Source organism: Anomaloglossus baeobatrachus, chromosome 10 (genome assembly GCF_048569485.1).
Source record: "Anomaloglossus baeobatrachus isolate aAnoBae1 chromosome 10, aAnoBae1.hap1, whole genome shotgun sequence".
Taxonomy (NCBI): Eukaryota; Metazoa; Chordata; class Amphibia; order Anura; family Aromobatidae; genus Anomaloglossus; species Anomaloglossus baeobatrachus.
The window spans coordinates 34,592,256-34,609,423 of NC_134362.1; the positions used below are offsets into that span (position 1 = coordinate 34,592,256).

General features: G+C 42.2%; 1 protein-coding gene across 2 annotated transcripts in view; it reads left to right on the forward strand.

Annotated features, from left to right (window-relative positions):
- Positions 1-17,168, forward strand: part of IRAG1 (inositol 1,4,5-triphosphate receptor associated 1) — a 126,358-nt gene that overhangs the window by 80,108 nt on the left and 29,082 nt on the right. For both annotated transcript variants that reach the window (XM_075325801.1, XM_075325802.1), the window contains 4 exons: positions 969-1,541; positions 11,236-11,314; positions 14,365-14,497; positions 17,080-17,110. In XM_075325801.1, coding sequence (XP_075181916.1) covers positions 969-1,541; positions 11,236-11,314; positions 14,365-14,497; positions 17,080-17,110 — 816 coding nt within the window. The remainder of the gene's footprint in view (positions 1-968; positions 1,542-11,235; positions 11,315-14,364; positions 14,498-17,079; positions 17,111-17,168) is intronic.

Below are 17,168 nucleotides of genomic sequence, written 5' to 3' on the forward strand. Positions count from 1 at the left end.
TTTCTCAGATATCTGTGATTTTTTATTTAAATAAACTAATTTGATTAACGATCCAGCCTGAAGTGTGCAATAAAGCAGAATATATGGCGATGTAAAATTTGCCAACCACCTCAACTTAGGTATACGGCAAAGTAAAAAGTAGACCATCGTGCAACTCAGGCTCCGGGGCCGTTGTCCAGTCGCAAGTGTATAAAGTTTGCAGAACTTATCATATATAGTATTATAGTATATACTGTGTATAGTATGCACCATACACCAAGTCATACAATTTGTAGTAAAGGGCATGTTTGCAATTATTGTGCTCTTATACGATGACCCTAAACTGTGCCAAATTTACTGATGTCGGACACATCTTGCTCCATCGGCTTTTGGCCATTCTTGATGTTCCCTTTGTGTCTTCTCACTGTTTTCAAGACTTTTGGGCTCCGGCACTCAAGTTTTGCTGAAAACCCTTCCTGAACTAGTCCACAGCTGAGGGGTTGGCGAATTGTATAAGTGTAGGTGAGTCCAAGACAGGAGAAAGATGTGTTCTCTCCGTTCTCCTGAATCCGGCGCTGTTTCTCTCTCGTTTCTGCTCCTCTCCGATGCTAAGATATGGCTCCTTCTTCCTTGTATATCAATCGAGTCTAGTTGGCCAAGTGGGTGTGATCATCAACACTTATGCATGGGCGTGTCCATAAGGAACATGCCCCATTGGCTAAAAAGGCTAGATTTATTTTCAGCAAACAGGGGGCCATATCTCAGGAATAGAGAGGCACAGGAACAAAAGAAAAACAACGCCGGATTCAGGAGAACATGGACATTACATATTAGTCCTCTAAAATATCATGTCTCTTATTGATAACATTAAGAATCCAGTCATTGCAAGATATAAGATTGCATTAGGGATTTTTCTTTGCCCTGTACACACAGATTATCTCTCTCATTACCAGTCCTGTATACCATTTTAATAATTCCCATTGTTCTAGAATACAACAAAGGGATTGACGGATCGAAAGCAGAACGACCAGCGGAAGATTTCCCAGGGCCGGCTCACCCCGCGTCCTCACAGTCTTACAGCAGCCTCCAAAGAGACCCTTTATGAACAGAAGGAAAATTTTGACCCCCTGAAACACGCAAGCGGCACATATAAATCACCGGCCCCTGATATCTCTAAACCTTCTACCAGAATTGGTCCAGAGCACGAGCTCCAGAAATCCATCCTGAAGAAGCCGGGTGACCCGTCACGAGGAGGCACCTTGGAGGGACTGGGCGTTTCCAATGTCGCGTTCCAATTCCCGGGGTCACCTCAAGTTCCTGTTGACTCCAAGTTTGTGTCCCGGTTGGAACATCTGACAGCTGGGAACCGGCCCCCGCTCCTGAGGGCCCTCTCCTGGGACAGCGTGGCACCAGAGCAGAGAACTAAGTCCAGTTTAGAGTCACCTGAAAAAGACATTGCTTCCAATTATGATACAAGTAACAATAAACTGTCCAAATTCCCAGGGCTGAAGGATTTTCATATTCAACCCGTGCGACTTCAGAAGCTGACCAAACTGAGGGAGGTAAGTGACCACCAGTCCACCATGTGTGCCCATCAGAGTCAATACCCACCTCGAAGGAATTCCACTACGCGCAATCATCCCATAGGCCAGAATCACACTTGTGAGAGACTTGCGCTAGTCTCGCATCGCATCACCCGGCATGGCCGCACACTCCCCAGACAGGAGCGGGATGGCAGCATGTATTTCTAGAAGCTCCTGTCCGGAGAGCATCAGGCCGTGCCGGGTGATGCGATGCGAGACTCGCGCGAGTCTCTCACAAGTGTGACTCCAGCCATAATGAAAACATCTGCAACTTTACAATGGCCTTTGGCCCGAATCATCACTTGCAGGGTTTTATAAGTGTCTTCTCTTTGCCTTCACAATATTTTGTGGTCCAAATGATAATTAATCTGTTCGACGTCCAACCTTTGACCAATTTATAAAAATTTGGCACAACCGACCGAAGAAAGCCGAAAGTTGCACATTCTTTTTGCAACTTTAAATTCTGCAAACATCTTCAAAATGTTCCTTGCTCCGGGTTTTTTGGCACAAACGGTTTAATGGGTCATTCCCTTTGTGTGTTAATTCCTCACCATTTTCAAGATCACCGCTTGCTGTCAGTGAATGGGACCACTTGTTCTAGACCTGTCCAAGTGACATGGTCACTAAATCAGCACTCCTCCGTATCAGGTCAACAGGGTTTTTAGTTTGTGGCTATATTATAACTAGGGATGATCGAATACCTCAAATATTCGGCTTCGCGAATATTTTCCGAAAAGGTCGTCGCTATTCGACTATTCGCGAATATTCGATGCGCAATGTAAGTCTATGGGAAACCCGAATAACAACTAATCGGAACTATTCAGGCTTCCCATAGACTTACATTGCGCATCGAATATTCGCATAGCGGCGACCTATTCGGAAAATATTCGCGAAGCCGAATATTTGAGGTATTCGATCATCCCTGATTATAACCAACCTTTCGTGGTGGGGAAATATTAGGTCTTTTGGGGATTTAAGCCCCCAAGCAGCAGGCAGAGATCTTGGAAATGATAATTAATTAGGAAAGTGCAGAATTATTCATTATAAAGTTCTACGATTTTCCAAAATCAGTATCTCAGCTTGCTGACATTGAACAGAAACCTTGATGTTTACCTTTAGGTGATATCTGTCCTGGTGTTGTGATGGACACACAGTAGCCCAACTCATTACTAGGCACAGTTCTGATCACTGCACCCCTCTAGGAACCTACCAGTATTTCTCTGGCGTTCCGAAGGAAACCCACAAAGATACATTGGGAACATACAATCTCCTTTCAGATGTTCTCCTTGGTGGGATATGAACCCAGGACCCCAGCGCTGCAATATAGCAGTGCTAACCAGCAAGCGGCCCATACATATTATGGATAAGGGATAACGTCTATTCTTGATACAAACTCTTTAAGGCTCTGTGCACACTGTGTTTCTCGAGGCGGTTTTGCAGCAAAAACGGAGTACAAACTATCCAAATCCTCTTCAGAAACTCAAATATCCTCCAAAAAGAAGAAATGTTTTGATCAGTTTCTGCTCTGAAACCTCTGTAAAAAGACTGTTGAACTCCGCCTGTGGCCTCTTTCACATGTCCGTGTCTCCAGTACATATGACGTCCGCAGACTCGGACACACGTAGACCCATTAAAATCAATGGGCCTGTGCACACATCTGTGTTTTGACATGGATTGTGAGTCCATGTGCTCCACACAGCGTCATGTCTGTTTTTCTGCAGCAGCACGGGTGTCACACGGACTGCACACTGCTGTGATAAATGTGACACGTACCGGAGAAAACACAGGTCACATAAAAAATAAAAAATTGTTATACTTACCTGTCTCCGGCGCTGCAGTCTCTGTGTCTGCTGTTACTTCCTGGCCCGCTCATTAAGCCTCATGCATATTCACTGCACTGAGGACCCGGACTAACAGCAGCTCCGGAGACAGGTAAGTATACCAGCTCATGCTGTCTGTGTGCTATCCGAATGTCACATGGATCGCACAGGCACAGCACACAGACACACATATATGCACCTTCACCACCCATGTGCGTTTTACACGGACGTGTGAAAGAGGCCTGCAGGAGTATTCCTTTAATCTTCCCTTACCTTAGGTTATGTACACACGGACTCTTTTTTACAGAGTAATCAGGGCAGAACCTTCAAGTTTTTTAGGGAAATTTGGAGAGTTTCTGCTCAGTTTCTACTCTAACCTCCTAAACAAATAGCTTAAAACCAGAAAACTCCTAAGGCCCTGTTCACATGTTCAGTATTTGGTCAGTATTTTACATTTGTAACCAAAACCAGGAGTGGAACAATCAGAGGACAAGTATAATAGAAACACGGGCACCACTTCTGCGTTTATGACCCACTCCTGGTTTTGGCTACAAATACTGATGTAAAATACTGACCAAATACTAAATGTGTGAACAGGGCCAAATCCGGAGGGACAGAAGAGGTGCAGAAGTTGCCAGTATTTGGCTGCAGATATGAGCGGTGGATAATTACTGTGGTGACCACTAGAGGGGGCTCTTCTCATATACATAATGAGTTTGGATGATAGATGGTAATAAATGATGGGTTACACAAAAAAGATGGATTTTTGACCCGAATCCTCCATGTAACCAGTGGTCTCCATTTCTGATGTTGCCTCCTGTCAGGAGCTGAAAACCCCCATAGAGAACTATTGTATTCAGTTTAGTGAGCTTAACACCCTGTACACCAGAGATACATTTTATCTGCACTGACTGATACATTGTAGCGAAGTATCAGCTCATGAGAAAAATTGTGCCTTCTGTGTTATGTCACAGAGCTTTACCTGCACTGATACATTGTAACAAACTCTCAGCTGTGTGCTGTTTCAGGACTTATTTCTAGTCCCAACAGACAACACGGAGACTTTTTTTTGGAGGTCTCACCCTCTGTATTACCTTTATGCAGCCACAGTAGCATGTAAAAGTTTGGGCACCCCTGGTCATAATTACTGTTATTGTGAACAGCCAAACAAGGTGAAGATGAAATGATCAATAAAAGGCATAAAGTTAAAGGTGACACTTTTCCTTTGTATTTTAGGCAAAAAAAAATTTCATGTTTTACATTTTAAAAAAAAAAAGGAAAATTTTACAAAAAGGAAAATAGGCCGATGCAAAACAATGGCCGCCCTTGGAGAGTTGTGTGCTCAGATTAGCTTTGATTAATTAGCCTGTTAGGGTTATGGCTTGTTCACTATCATCATTAGGAAATGCCCGGTGATGCAAATTTCACAGATTTATAAAAACCCAGCCTCCTCTAACCTTGTGCCAAAAAACAGCAGTCATGGGTTCTTCTAAGCAGCTGCCTAGCACTCTGAAAATGAAGGAGGCCAACAAAGGAGGAGAAGGCTATAAGGAGATTGCAAAGCGTTTTCAAGTTGCCCTTTCTTCCGTTCGAAATGTAATTAAGAAATGGCAGTTACCAGGAACAGTGGAGGTGAAGATAAGGTCTGGAAGACCAAGCATCATTTCTGTGAGAGCTGCTTCTAAGATTGCTAGAGAGGCAAATCAGAATCCCTGCCTGACTGCAAAAGACCTTCAAATATTTAGCAGACCCTGGAGTTGTGGTACATTGTTCTACAGTTCAGAGACAACTGCACAAATATGGCCTTCATGGAAGAGTCATTAGAAGAAAACCTCTCCTGCCTCCTCACCATAAAATTCAACGTCAAAAGTCTGCAAAAAAACATCTAAACAAGCTGATGCATTTTAAAAACAAGTCCTGTGGACTGATGAGGTTAAAATCGAAGTCTTTGGCCACAATGACCAAAGGTATGTGTGGAGAAAAAAGGGAATTTCAGGAAAAGAATATCTTGTCAACCATTCAGTATGGGGGTGGATCACTCATCCTTTGGGGTTGTGTTGCAGCCAATTGTCCAGGGAACATTTCACGGGTAGAGGGAAGAATGGATTCAATGTTAATTTAAAAAAGTTCTTGATGCAAACATAACACCATCTGTAAAAAGCTGAAGCTGAAAATAGGAGAAAGGAGGATGGCTTCTACAAATGGATCAAACACATGTCAAAATCTACAATAGACTACCTCAAAAGGCGCAAGCTGAAGGTTTTACAATGGCCCTCACAGTCCCCTGATCTGAACATTATTGAAAATCTGTAGCTAGACCTCAAAAGAGCAGTGCATGCAAGACAAGCCAGGAATCTCACAGAACAGGAAGATGTCTCCAAGGAAGAGCAGTGCATGCAAGACGAGCCAGGAGTCTCACAGAACAGGAAGATGTATCCAAGGAAGAGCAGTGCATGCAAGACGAGCCAGGAATCTCACAGAACAGGAAGATGTTTCCAAGGAAGAGCAGTGCATGCAAGACGAGCCAGGAATCTCACAGAACAGGAAGATGTTTCCAAAGAAGAGCAGTGCATGCAAGACGAGTCAGGAATCTCACAGAACAGGAAGATGTCTCCAAGAAGATTAGTGCATGCAAGACGAGTCAGGAATCTCACAGAACGGGAAGATGTTTCCAAGAAGAGCAGTGCATGCAAGATGAGCCAGGAATCTCACAGAACAGGAAGATGTCTCCAAGGAAGAGCAGTGCATGCAAGACGAGCCAGGAATCTCACAGAACAGGAAAATGTTTCCAAGGAAGAGCAATGCATGCAAGACGAGCCAGCAGGAATCTCACAGAACAGGAAGATGTCTCCAAGAAGAGCAATGCATGCAAGACGAGCCAGGAATCTCATAGAACAGGAAGATGTCTCCAAGAAGAGCAATGCATGCAAGACGAGCCAGGAATCTCATAGAACAGGAAGATGTCTGCAAGGAAGAACAGTGCATGCAAGATGAGCCAGGAATCTCACAGAACTGGAAGATGTCTCCAAGAAGAGCAGTGCATGCAAGACGAGCCAGGAATCTCACAGAACAGGAAGGTGTCTCCAAGGAAGAACAGTGCATGCAAGACGAGCCAGGAATCTCACAGAACAGGAAGATGTCTCCAAGGAAGAGCAGTGCATGTAAGATGAGCCAGGAATCTCACAGAACAGGAAGATGTTTCCAAGGAAGAGCAGTGTATGCAAGACGAACCAGGAGTCTCAAAGAACAGGAAGATGTCTCTAAGGAAGAGCAGTAGATGCAAGACGAGTGAGGAATCTCACAAAACTGGAAGACGAGCCAAGAATCTCAAAGAACTGGAAGACGTCTCCAAGGAAGAGCAGTGCATGCAAGACAAGCCAGGAATCTCACAGAACTGGAAGACTTTTCCCAGGAAGAATAGATTAAGATCCCTCAAACAAAAATTGAAAGACTCTTGGCTGGTACGAAAACCGTTTACAAGCTGTGATACTTTTCAAATGGGGTGCTACTAGGTACTAACCATGCAGGGTGCCCAAACTTTTGCATCAGTCCATTTTCCTTTTTTGTTACTTTCAGAATGTAAAAGATGAAAATATATATTTTTTTTTTTTGCCTAAAATACAAATGATATGTGTTATCTTTAACTCTATGCCTTTTAGAGATCTTTTCATCTTCAACTTTTCAAACTGTTCACAATAACAGTAATTTTGACCAGGGGTGCCCAAACTTTTTTATGCTAATGTATACTTGCTCACATTAGTTGCGCTGTCCTCCGCCCATGCCTTACACTGCAGCTCTGTTTAGATTATCAGTTGAGTATAACCGAAACCTAGACTGATGCGCAGAGAACTGATCTCCATTACAGCTAGAAGAGATGATAAATGACAGGCGGATCCAGAGGGGAAATGGACCTCCATAATGGCAAAATATCCGGATCGGCTGACGCTCGGTGCAGACTAACATTTATTACTCTCACATAAAGCGGGCGACTAAACCAGGCCAGCCTAATGTAACCCATCCTTTAGGCAGGACAGGTCTGATTAATGGGTGTCAACCTCGAAAGAGGTTCGCAGGTCAAGTATGTCCCACCAGAATATTCTTTTTCCGGACACTTCCGTTCTTGATTTGCTGCCAATAACCTGTACAGTGCCGTGACATTGTCATGACCGGGGACGTGATAAGAACCACAGTTATCATGACCCGTTCTCGTACGTCTTCCCCACATCTAAGGAATTCATTTTTGTTTTTCTACTGTCACTCTTTCCGTCTCAGTTACTTTTATCGTATTGTTATTTTATATTTTTTTTCCTTCTGATGCCTTTCTCCTAAAGCGGGCTTTACACGCTACGATTTCGCTACAGCGATCTCGTTGGGGTCACGGATTTTGTGACGCACATCCGGCCGCTGTAGCGATGTCGTAGCGTGTGACTCCTAGGAGCGATTTTTGGATCGTTGCAAAAACGTCCAAAATAGCTCCTCGTTGACATGGGGGTCCGCTGCCAGTTATCGCTGCTGTCGCTGGGGCGAAGTTGATCCTCGTCCTTGCGGCAGCACACATGGCTACATGTGACGCCGCAGGAACGAGGAACCTCTCCTTACCTGCCTCCGGCCACAATGCGGAAGAAAGGAGATGGGTGGGATGTTACGTCCCACTCATCTCCGCCCCTCCGCTTACATTGGGCGGCCGCTTAGTGACGTCACTGTGACGCCGAACGGACCGCCCCCCTTAGAAAGGAGGCGGTTCGCCGGTCACAGCGACATCGAAGGACAGGTAAGTATGTGTGACGGGGGTGCGCGATTTTGTGTGCGATAGGCAGCGATATGCCCGTCGCGCACAAACGATGGGGGCGGGTGTCATGCTATCGATATCGGGCCGGATATCGCAGCATGTCAAGCCATCCTTAGTCATATCATCCTTCATCCTTCATCACATGATCCTCCACTGCTCCAGACCCTCCATATTATCTCCATTCTTACTCCGTTCAATGTTACCCTCACCTTTGAAATTTGTATCCTCCAACATATGATCCATAGTCTACATCATACCTCCCATGCCGTCCAATATCTTCTCATTAGAGTTGGGTGGATGGATTTGTGGTTCAGGAGTCTCTGGTTGGGCAGGAGAACCAGATGGCGAGATGTACAGCTGATATTCTACCAGCCTTGCTAACCACAAGAAGATCCATGGATGTCCTAAGATAGGTGGCCATTCTCAGGGCTCCTGACCAGTGGTACCAGATTATTATCACCACTGATGGACCAGGTCCTGAGAATCGATTTACACAAATACCAACACATATCATCCACATGTCCACCTGTTATGATCCGGAACCATGGAAGACCACCACAAATCATTGGTAAAAAGTGACAAGAGCATTGGCAACTAATCTGGCCGCCATCCCCTTACTAACCATCAACACTAGAAGTAGCCGAGGGGTGAACTAACATCCTGTGCACCGCGAACCCAGCTGGAGAACTAACTATCCTAAAGGAAGGAAAGATGAATAACTCTCTGCCTCAGAAAATAGATAAAGAATAGCAAGCCCCACACATTCAAAGATTGCGGTCATATAGAAAAACACAATACACAGATAGATGACAGGATTAGCAAAAGGTGAGGCCCCACTGACTAACATAGGAAAGGACAGGAAAGGGACTGATGGTGGCCAGAGAAAACCCCTGCAAAATTCCAAATTCCTGATAGTACAAAAAGGAACTCAGATCGCACGATCTGAACTCCGTCCTATACCAGGTGCTCTTGTCATACCAATGAACAGAAAACAAGAATCATAACAAATTCAGAAAGCCACAAACACATGGACTTAAAGGAGCTATACTCCAAACAGAACTGCAGGGAGTTCCCCAGCTAAGCAACTGAGAGGGAAAATCCCTGCATGCAAATAAACTGAAAACAACCACAGCAAATTACAAACTCAGATAAGAGTAAAAGAACCAAACAACAAATAAAGAGCAAAGCACTTATCTGGGGTAGATGTGGTGTGGAGCAGAATGAAGCAGGCTGGTGAACAAAGAACAACTGACATCCGGCATAGCCTGCTATCAGACCAGGATTTAAATAAGCAGAGAGTTAGCAATGGAAACGCCCATTGCTCAACACACCTGGTCCAAGTCCAAACCATTCCTGGCCACCAGAGGGAGCCTCCCAGCAGCAAAAGCATAACTGACATTCACAACATCCACCTCTTTGTCCTTACTATCCTCATCTCCACTCTACATCATCCTACACTTCAACATATCATCAATATATCCTAGTCCTTCCTCTTTACTCCAATCATCCTCCACCATGTGATCCTCATGTCATCTTTGGAGATGAGTGGACCCATAGAAAATCGGGTTCTGCGGGGTTCACCTGAACATGAGATAAAGTTGGGGACCCGGAGTTGACCTGAACCCCAATGAAAGTCAATAATTGGGCAGTTCGGCTCTCCGCCAACAAACAGCCAGCCATAAACAGAGCACTTCCCGGAGAGGTAGGGTGATGGGTTCTTTGTTTTTGATTATTTTTGGACACTACATCTGATTGAATCCATGGAAGTTCGGATTCTGCAAGGTTCAGTCAGACTTTAGATAAAGTTGGGGACCTGAACTTGACCTGAACCCCAAAGGAAGTCAATAATTGGGCAGGTCGGCTCTCCACCAACATACAGCCAGCCATAAACAGATCACTTCCCAGGGAGGTAGGGTGATGGGTTCTTTGTTTTTGTTTTCGGGCACTACATTCGATCATGCCCCAGTTGGAGCCTTTGAAAAACTGCAAGCGGCTCGCAAAGGCCTGAGCACCGAATGTACCCGAGCACCCTGATGCTCGATTTAATGGTTAGCATACATAAAGCACCCGAAAGTCCGTGGTCAGTATGAACCCCGAAGTTTACAGTTCAGGTTCACGCATCTCTAGTCATCATCCATCATAACATCCTCTCCCTTTTTTATTTCTAACACATATCATCCACATGTCCACCTCTTTGTTCTTATGATCCTCTTCTCCAGTCTATATGGTTCTATGACTTTATTATATCGGTCCCCGACTTTACCATCACTATATCCCAGTCCTTACTCTTTACTCCAATCATGCTCCATCATGTCATCCTCTATCATGACGTCCTCTACCTTGTTTATTACAACACTAGTGTCCATCATTCCATCCTGGTCCTCCCTGATGTTATTACCCTCCATCGTCTCTCCACCACTCTCCTCCATATATTGACCATATAATCCCCACCTTCCATCAAATTGTCTTCACCCACCATAGTATCATCCTCACCTCCATCATATCAACATTTCGTGGTCATCATACCTTATCTCCATCACCACGTTGGTATTATCCTCCATAGTTTCTTCACATATTTCATCTTCATCCTGCAGTGTCTAGATGCTTCGTGAAGCCTATCACCACTTTCCGCCATATCATAACCACTGTCTATCATAGATCCCCGACTTACACAATATTATCCTCACCCTCATCATCCTCACCTCACAACTTCCATTATCCCATCCTAATTATCCACCATAATTTCCTCCCATGTTCTCATTTTTACCTTTCTTCCTCATTTAATACTCTCCCCCTCTTACATCTTCCCCCCTCTTTCACCCTCGTTCAGTCTCGGTCACCAAAATGTTAATAAAATGTTCTTATTTTCATTTTACCACATTAATCGTGTAGACTCCTTATTTCATCACACACACATTACGCTCCGTACCATAATCATCTCCACCATTTTATTATAACCGCCAAACTGTTGCATTTGTTTTCTGATTACAGGGATCTTATAAGGAATGATGTATAATACCGCCACCCTCACAAATTATTAATCACCATTATATTTCCTGTTCAGGAACATAAAATGATGAGAAGTCAGAACCTCACAGGACAGAAGCTCCCGGATCTGAGTGAGGCGGCTGAACAGGAAAGAGGTACGACATGGGGGGGTCTCCAATGTGTTCCTACTAATGATCCAGAGGAACAAATATGTCAGGCTCCTGGGACTGATAATATCAACTGATATAGGAAGGGAGGATAGATCATAACGAGTGACAAAGCCGACATAATGCGCACAATTATGTGTCCTGTGTTAACCTTTATAGAAATTAATGACACCAAAAACTACAATATAAGTATGGATGGCTCTATTGTACGAAAATCTGTATACACACCAAAAAATATATGCAAGCCAATTTATATAATTCAATTATCAACATCTTTATTATACATAAAAATACATAAAAATACAGAAAATTGAATGGATCAACCCAATTGACGGATGGAATAAATGGGGAAAACCTGGCACCTGTTATTAGTATATCTAAACCTATATATATTGGTAATAAGTTATATTATTCCTATCTGGAAAACCAATCTCAGGTCAAATGCATCAACAATCCCTATCTGTAATAAATAAGAGTTGTATATACGTAATTATAAAGAGATTGTATCTACAATATCATCATGTATAAACAATATTACCAATAATCCAAGTACGTGATGGTGCCACGGCCTCCCACAGACACACTGAAGCGTATTTCGCACCATAACGTGCTTCGTCCAGGAGCGAAGCACGTTAAGGTGCGAAACGCACGTCAGTGTGTCTGTTTAGATATACTAATAACAGGTGCCAGGTTTTCCCCATTTATTCCATCCGTCATTTGGATTGATCCATTCAATTTTATGTATTTTTATGTATAATAAAGATGTTGATAATTGAATTATATAAATTGGCTTGCATATATTTTTTGGTGTGTATCTTTATAGAAATTAAGTTTCATTCTAGGTACAAAAGTAAAATCACTATAATACTGCCCCCTATGTACAGGACTATAACTACTATAATACTGCCCCTATGTACAAGAATATAACTACTATAATACTGCCCCTATGTACAAGAATATAACTACTATAATACTGCTCCTATGTATAAGAATATAACTACTATAATACTGCCCCCTATGTACAAGAATATAACTACTATAATACTGCCCCTATGTACAAGAATATAACTACTATAATACTGCTCCTATGTATAAGAATATAACTACTATAATACTGCCCCCTATGTGCAAGAATATAACTACTATAATACTGCCCCCTATGTACAAGAATATAACTACTATACTACTGCCCCTATGTACAAGAATATAACTACTGTAATACTGCTCCTATGTACTAGAATATAGCTACTATAATACTGCTCCTATGTACAAGAATATAACTACTATAATACTGCCCCTATGTACAAGAATATAACTACTATAATACTGCCCCTATGTACAGGAATATAACTACTATAATACTGCCCCTATGTACAAGAATATAACTACTGTAATACTGCTCCTATGTACTAGAATATAGCTACTATAATACTGCTCCTATGTACAAGAATATAACTACTATAATACTGCCCCCTATGCACAAGAATATAACTACTATAATACTGCTCCTATGTACAAGAATATAACTACTATAATACTGCCCCTATGTACAAGAATATAACTACTATAATACTGCCCCTATGTACAAGAATATAACTACTATAATACTGCTCCCTATGTACAAGAATATAACTACTATAATACTGCCCCTATGTACAAGAATATAACTACTATAATACTGCCCCTATGTACAAGAATATAACTACTATAATACTGCCCCTATGTACAAGAATATAACTACTATAATACTGCCTCTATGTACAAGAATATAACTATTATAATACTGCCCCTATGTACAAGAATATTACTACTATAATACTGCTCCTATGTACAAGAATATAACTACTATAATACTGCTCCTATGTACAAGAATATAACTACTATAATACAGCCCCTATGTACAAGAATATAACTATTATAATACTGCCCCTATGTACAAGAATATAACTACTATAATACTGCCCCTATGTACAAGAATATAACTATTATAATACTGCTCCTATGTACAAGAATATAACTACTATAATACTGCCCCTATGTACAAGAATATAACTACTATAATACTGCCCCCTATGTACAAGAATATAACCACTATAATACTGCCCCTATGTACAAGAATATTACTACTATAATACTGCTCCTATGTACAAGAATATAACTACTATAATACTGCTCCTATGTACAAGAATATAACTACTATAATACTGCCCCCTATGTACAAGAATATAACTACTATAATACTGCCTCTATGTACAAGAATATAACTATTATAATACTGCCCCTATGTACAAGAATATAACTACTATAATACTGCCCCTATGTACAAGAATATAACTACTATAATACTGCCCCTATGTACAAGAATATAACTACTATAATACTGCCCCCTATGTACAAGAATATTACTACTATAATACTGCTCCTATGTACAAGAATATAACTACTATAATACTGCTCCTATGTACAAGAATATAACTACTATAATACTGCCCCTATGTACAAGAATATAACTACTATAATACTGCTCCCTATGTACAAGAATATAACTACTATAATACTGCCCCCTATGTACAAGAATATAACTACTATAATACTGCCCCTATGTACAAGAATATAACTACTATAATACTGCCCCTATGTACAAGAATATAACTACTATAATACTGCCCCCTGGTGTTGCAGTATAACATGATATTTTGATGTGTGACATTACCGTTATGGAGGGTCCCTGTCTGTTCCTCAATGATAAGAAACCAGAACTATTGTCAGACGTCTTATTCACTTCCTGTAATTAGCAGTTTCTTAGCGTCGTCTTCTTGGGTTTTGGAAGGGATGGACTCGGGCTCCATGGAGGCGGCAGGTTCTCTCTTGGTTTTGTTCTGGCATATGATGGGGTACCACGCTGGGGGCCGGTTATTATACACAGGGACTTTCCGGGGACTCTGCCCCTGTGATAGATATTAGAGTCTCATGTTTGTAGGGTGTGGGGCATAGATAAATGGACATTGTGAGAAATTATTGAACCCATGCTATTCCAGGCTGTTCTCCTGTCCAGTCTCTGTCTGCGGATGATGAAGATGAGGGGAAGGAGGAAGCTGAATCCGATGTGATGCCCAATATCCCGGACATCTTACTGAGGAAACTTCGTGTTCACAAAGGCCTCACAAGCAGGTACAATATAGTTACCAGGAGCCGAACTGAACCGATTCATCAACTTATATTAAGGATCCTATATTATACTCCAGAGCTGCACTCACTATTCTGCTGGTGCAGTCACTGTGTACATACATTACATTACTTATCCTGTACTGATCCTGAGTTACCTCCTGTATTATACTCCAGAGCTGCACTCACTATTCTGCTGGTGCAGTCACTGTGTACATACATTACATTACTGATCCTGAGTTACATCCTGTATTATACTCCAGAGCTGCACTCACTATTCTGCTGGTGCAGTCTCTGTGTACATACATTACATTACTTATCCTGTACTGATCCTGAGTTACATCCTATATTATACTTCGGAGCTGCACTCACTATTCTGCTGGTGCAGTCACTGTGTACATACATTACATTACTTATCCTGTACTGATCCTGAGTTACATCCTGTATTATACTCCAGAGCTGAATTCACTATTCTGCTGGTGCAGTCACTGTGTACATACATTACATTACTTATCCTGTCCTGATCCTGAGTTACATCTTGTATTATACTCCAGAGCTTCACTCACTATTCTGCTGGTGCAGTCACTGTGTACATACATTTAATTACTAATCCTGAGCTACCTCCTGTATTATACTGCAGAGCTGCACTCACTATTCTGCTGGTGCAGTCACTGTGTACATGCATTACATTACTTATGCTGTACTGATCCTGAGTTACATCCTGTATTATACTCCAGAGCTGCACTCACTATTCTGCTGGTGCAGTCACTGTGTACAAATATTACATTACTGATCCTGTACCAATTCTGAGTTACCTCCTGCATTATACTCCAGAGCTTCACTCACTATTCTACTGGTGCAGTCACTGTGTACATACATTTCATTACTAATCCTGAGCTACCTCCTGTATTATGCTGCAGAACTGCACTCACTATTCTGTCACTGTGTACATACATTACATTACTTATCCTGTCCTGATCCTGAGTTACATCCTGTATTATACTCCAGAGCTGTACTCACTATTCTGCTGGTGCAGTCACTGTGTCCATACATTATATTACTGATCCTGAGTTACATCCTGTATTATACTCCAGAGCTGCACTCACTATTCTGCTGGTGCAGTCACTGTGTACATATATTACATTACTGATCATGTATTGATCCTGAGTTACATCCTGTATTATACTCCAGAGCTGCACTCACTATTCTGCTGGTGCAGTCACTGTGTACATACATTACATTACTGATCATGTATTGATCCTGAGGTACATCCTGTATTATACTCCAGAGCTGCACTCACTATTCTGCTGGTGCAGTCACTATGTACATACATTACGTTACTTATCCTGTGCTGATCCTGAGTTATATCCTGTATTATACTCCAGAGCTGCACTCACTATTCTGCTGGTGCAGTCACTGTGTACATACATTACATTACTGATCATGTATTGATCCTGAGTTACATCCTGTATTATACTCCAGAGCTGCACTCACTATTCTGCTGGTGGAGTCACTGTGTACATACATTACATTACTTATCCTGTGCTGATCCTGAGTTATATCCTGTATTATACTCCAGAGCTGCACTCACTATTCTGCTGGTGCAGTCACTGTGCACATACATTACATTACTGATCCTGAGTTACCTCCTATATTATACTCCAGAGCTGCACTCACTATTCTGCTGGAGACGCTCTTCATACAGTGAATGTTTTCGGGAGGGATACTCCAAAAAACCATCACATAAATATAGGGGTGGATCCAGAATTTTCTGGAATCCAGCCCGAATGGCACAAACTCATAAACTTGTTAGGAAAAGAGGACAAGAGTTTTTATAGTGCAAAAATAACAACTTTTTATTAAATACAGGTGGGGAAATCCAAACAGTCATTAAAAACATTTAAAAAAACACATATATGGCGGTCATCCCCTACATTAAGGCATAGTACATAAATTGAGATGTCAGTGCGATCAGTATATACACAGCACGTGCTTAGTGATGCAGGAAAGACACCAGGGTATTAGTTCAACATGCTACAGAAAAAGATTGACTATGCATTGGCAAGCGAAATTAGTGAAGCATTCCACGATTAACAGAGTGTCACAGAATATATCTATATAGAGTGTGGCAGATTTAAATGTACAGAGCCACCACATAAATTTATTATTGGAAGCATTCACACATTTAGCTGCTGACATAATACTACCATGACATAATAGTGGCTATAATATGGTGTATAAACCCCAGTCAAAACCTGCATGCATAACGCAAAGTGCCATGAGGGCCCATTACCAATTGCACCAAGTACGGGGGAGGGGTCCGCCAGTCACTGCAGCCTCGGAAGACCTACGTACGTTTCGATGTTTGAGTAAATTGAATCTTCGTCAGGGAAGAGGCATGAGGTGAGTGAATGTTTTCGGCCTGTATATGATAGATGGAGTGGATGAGCAGTGCCCTCGCTTTTTGGCCTGCGGTCATCCGCTTCCCCGCGCCCCGTGTCCTCCTATCATCCTGGTTTCCTGTATCTGGTGTTTATGTTGCTGGCCGTTTCTGTAGCCTCATATATAATGTATTTTTCTGCTTTCAGTGCCCCCCCGCTGACAGAGAAGGAAGTCGAGGTGAGTCCCGTGCGCATCACAAGGTTTGCTACAATACGACAAACATATCCGGATTAGA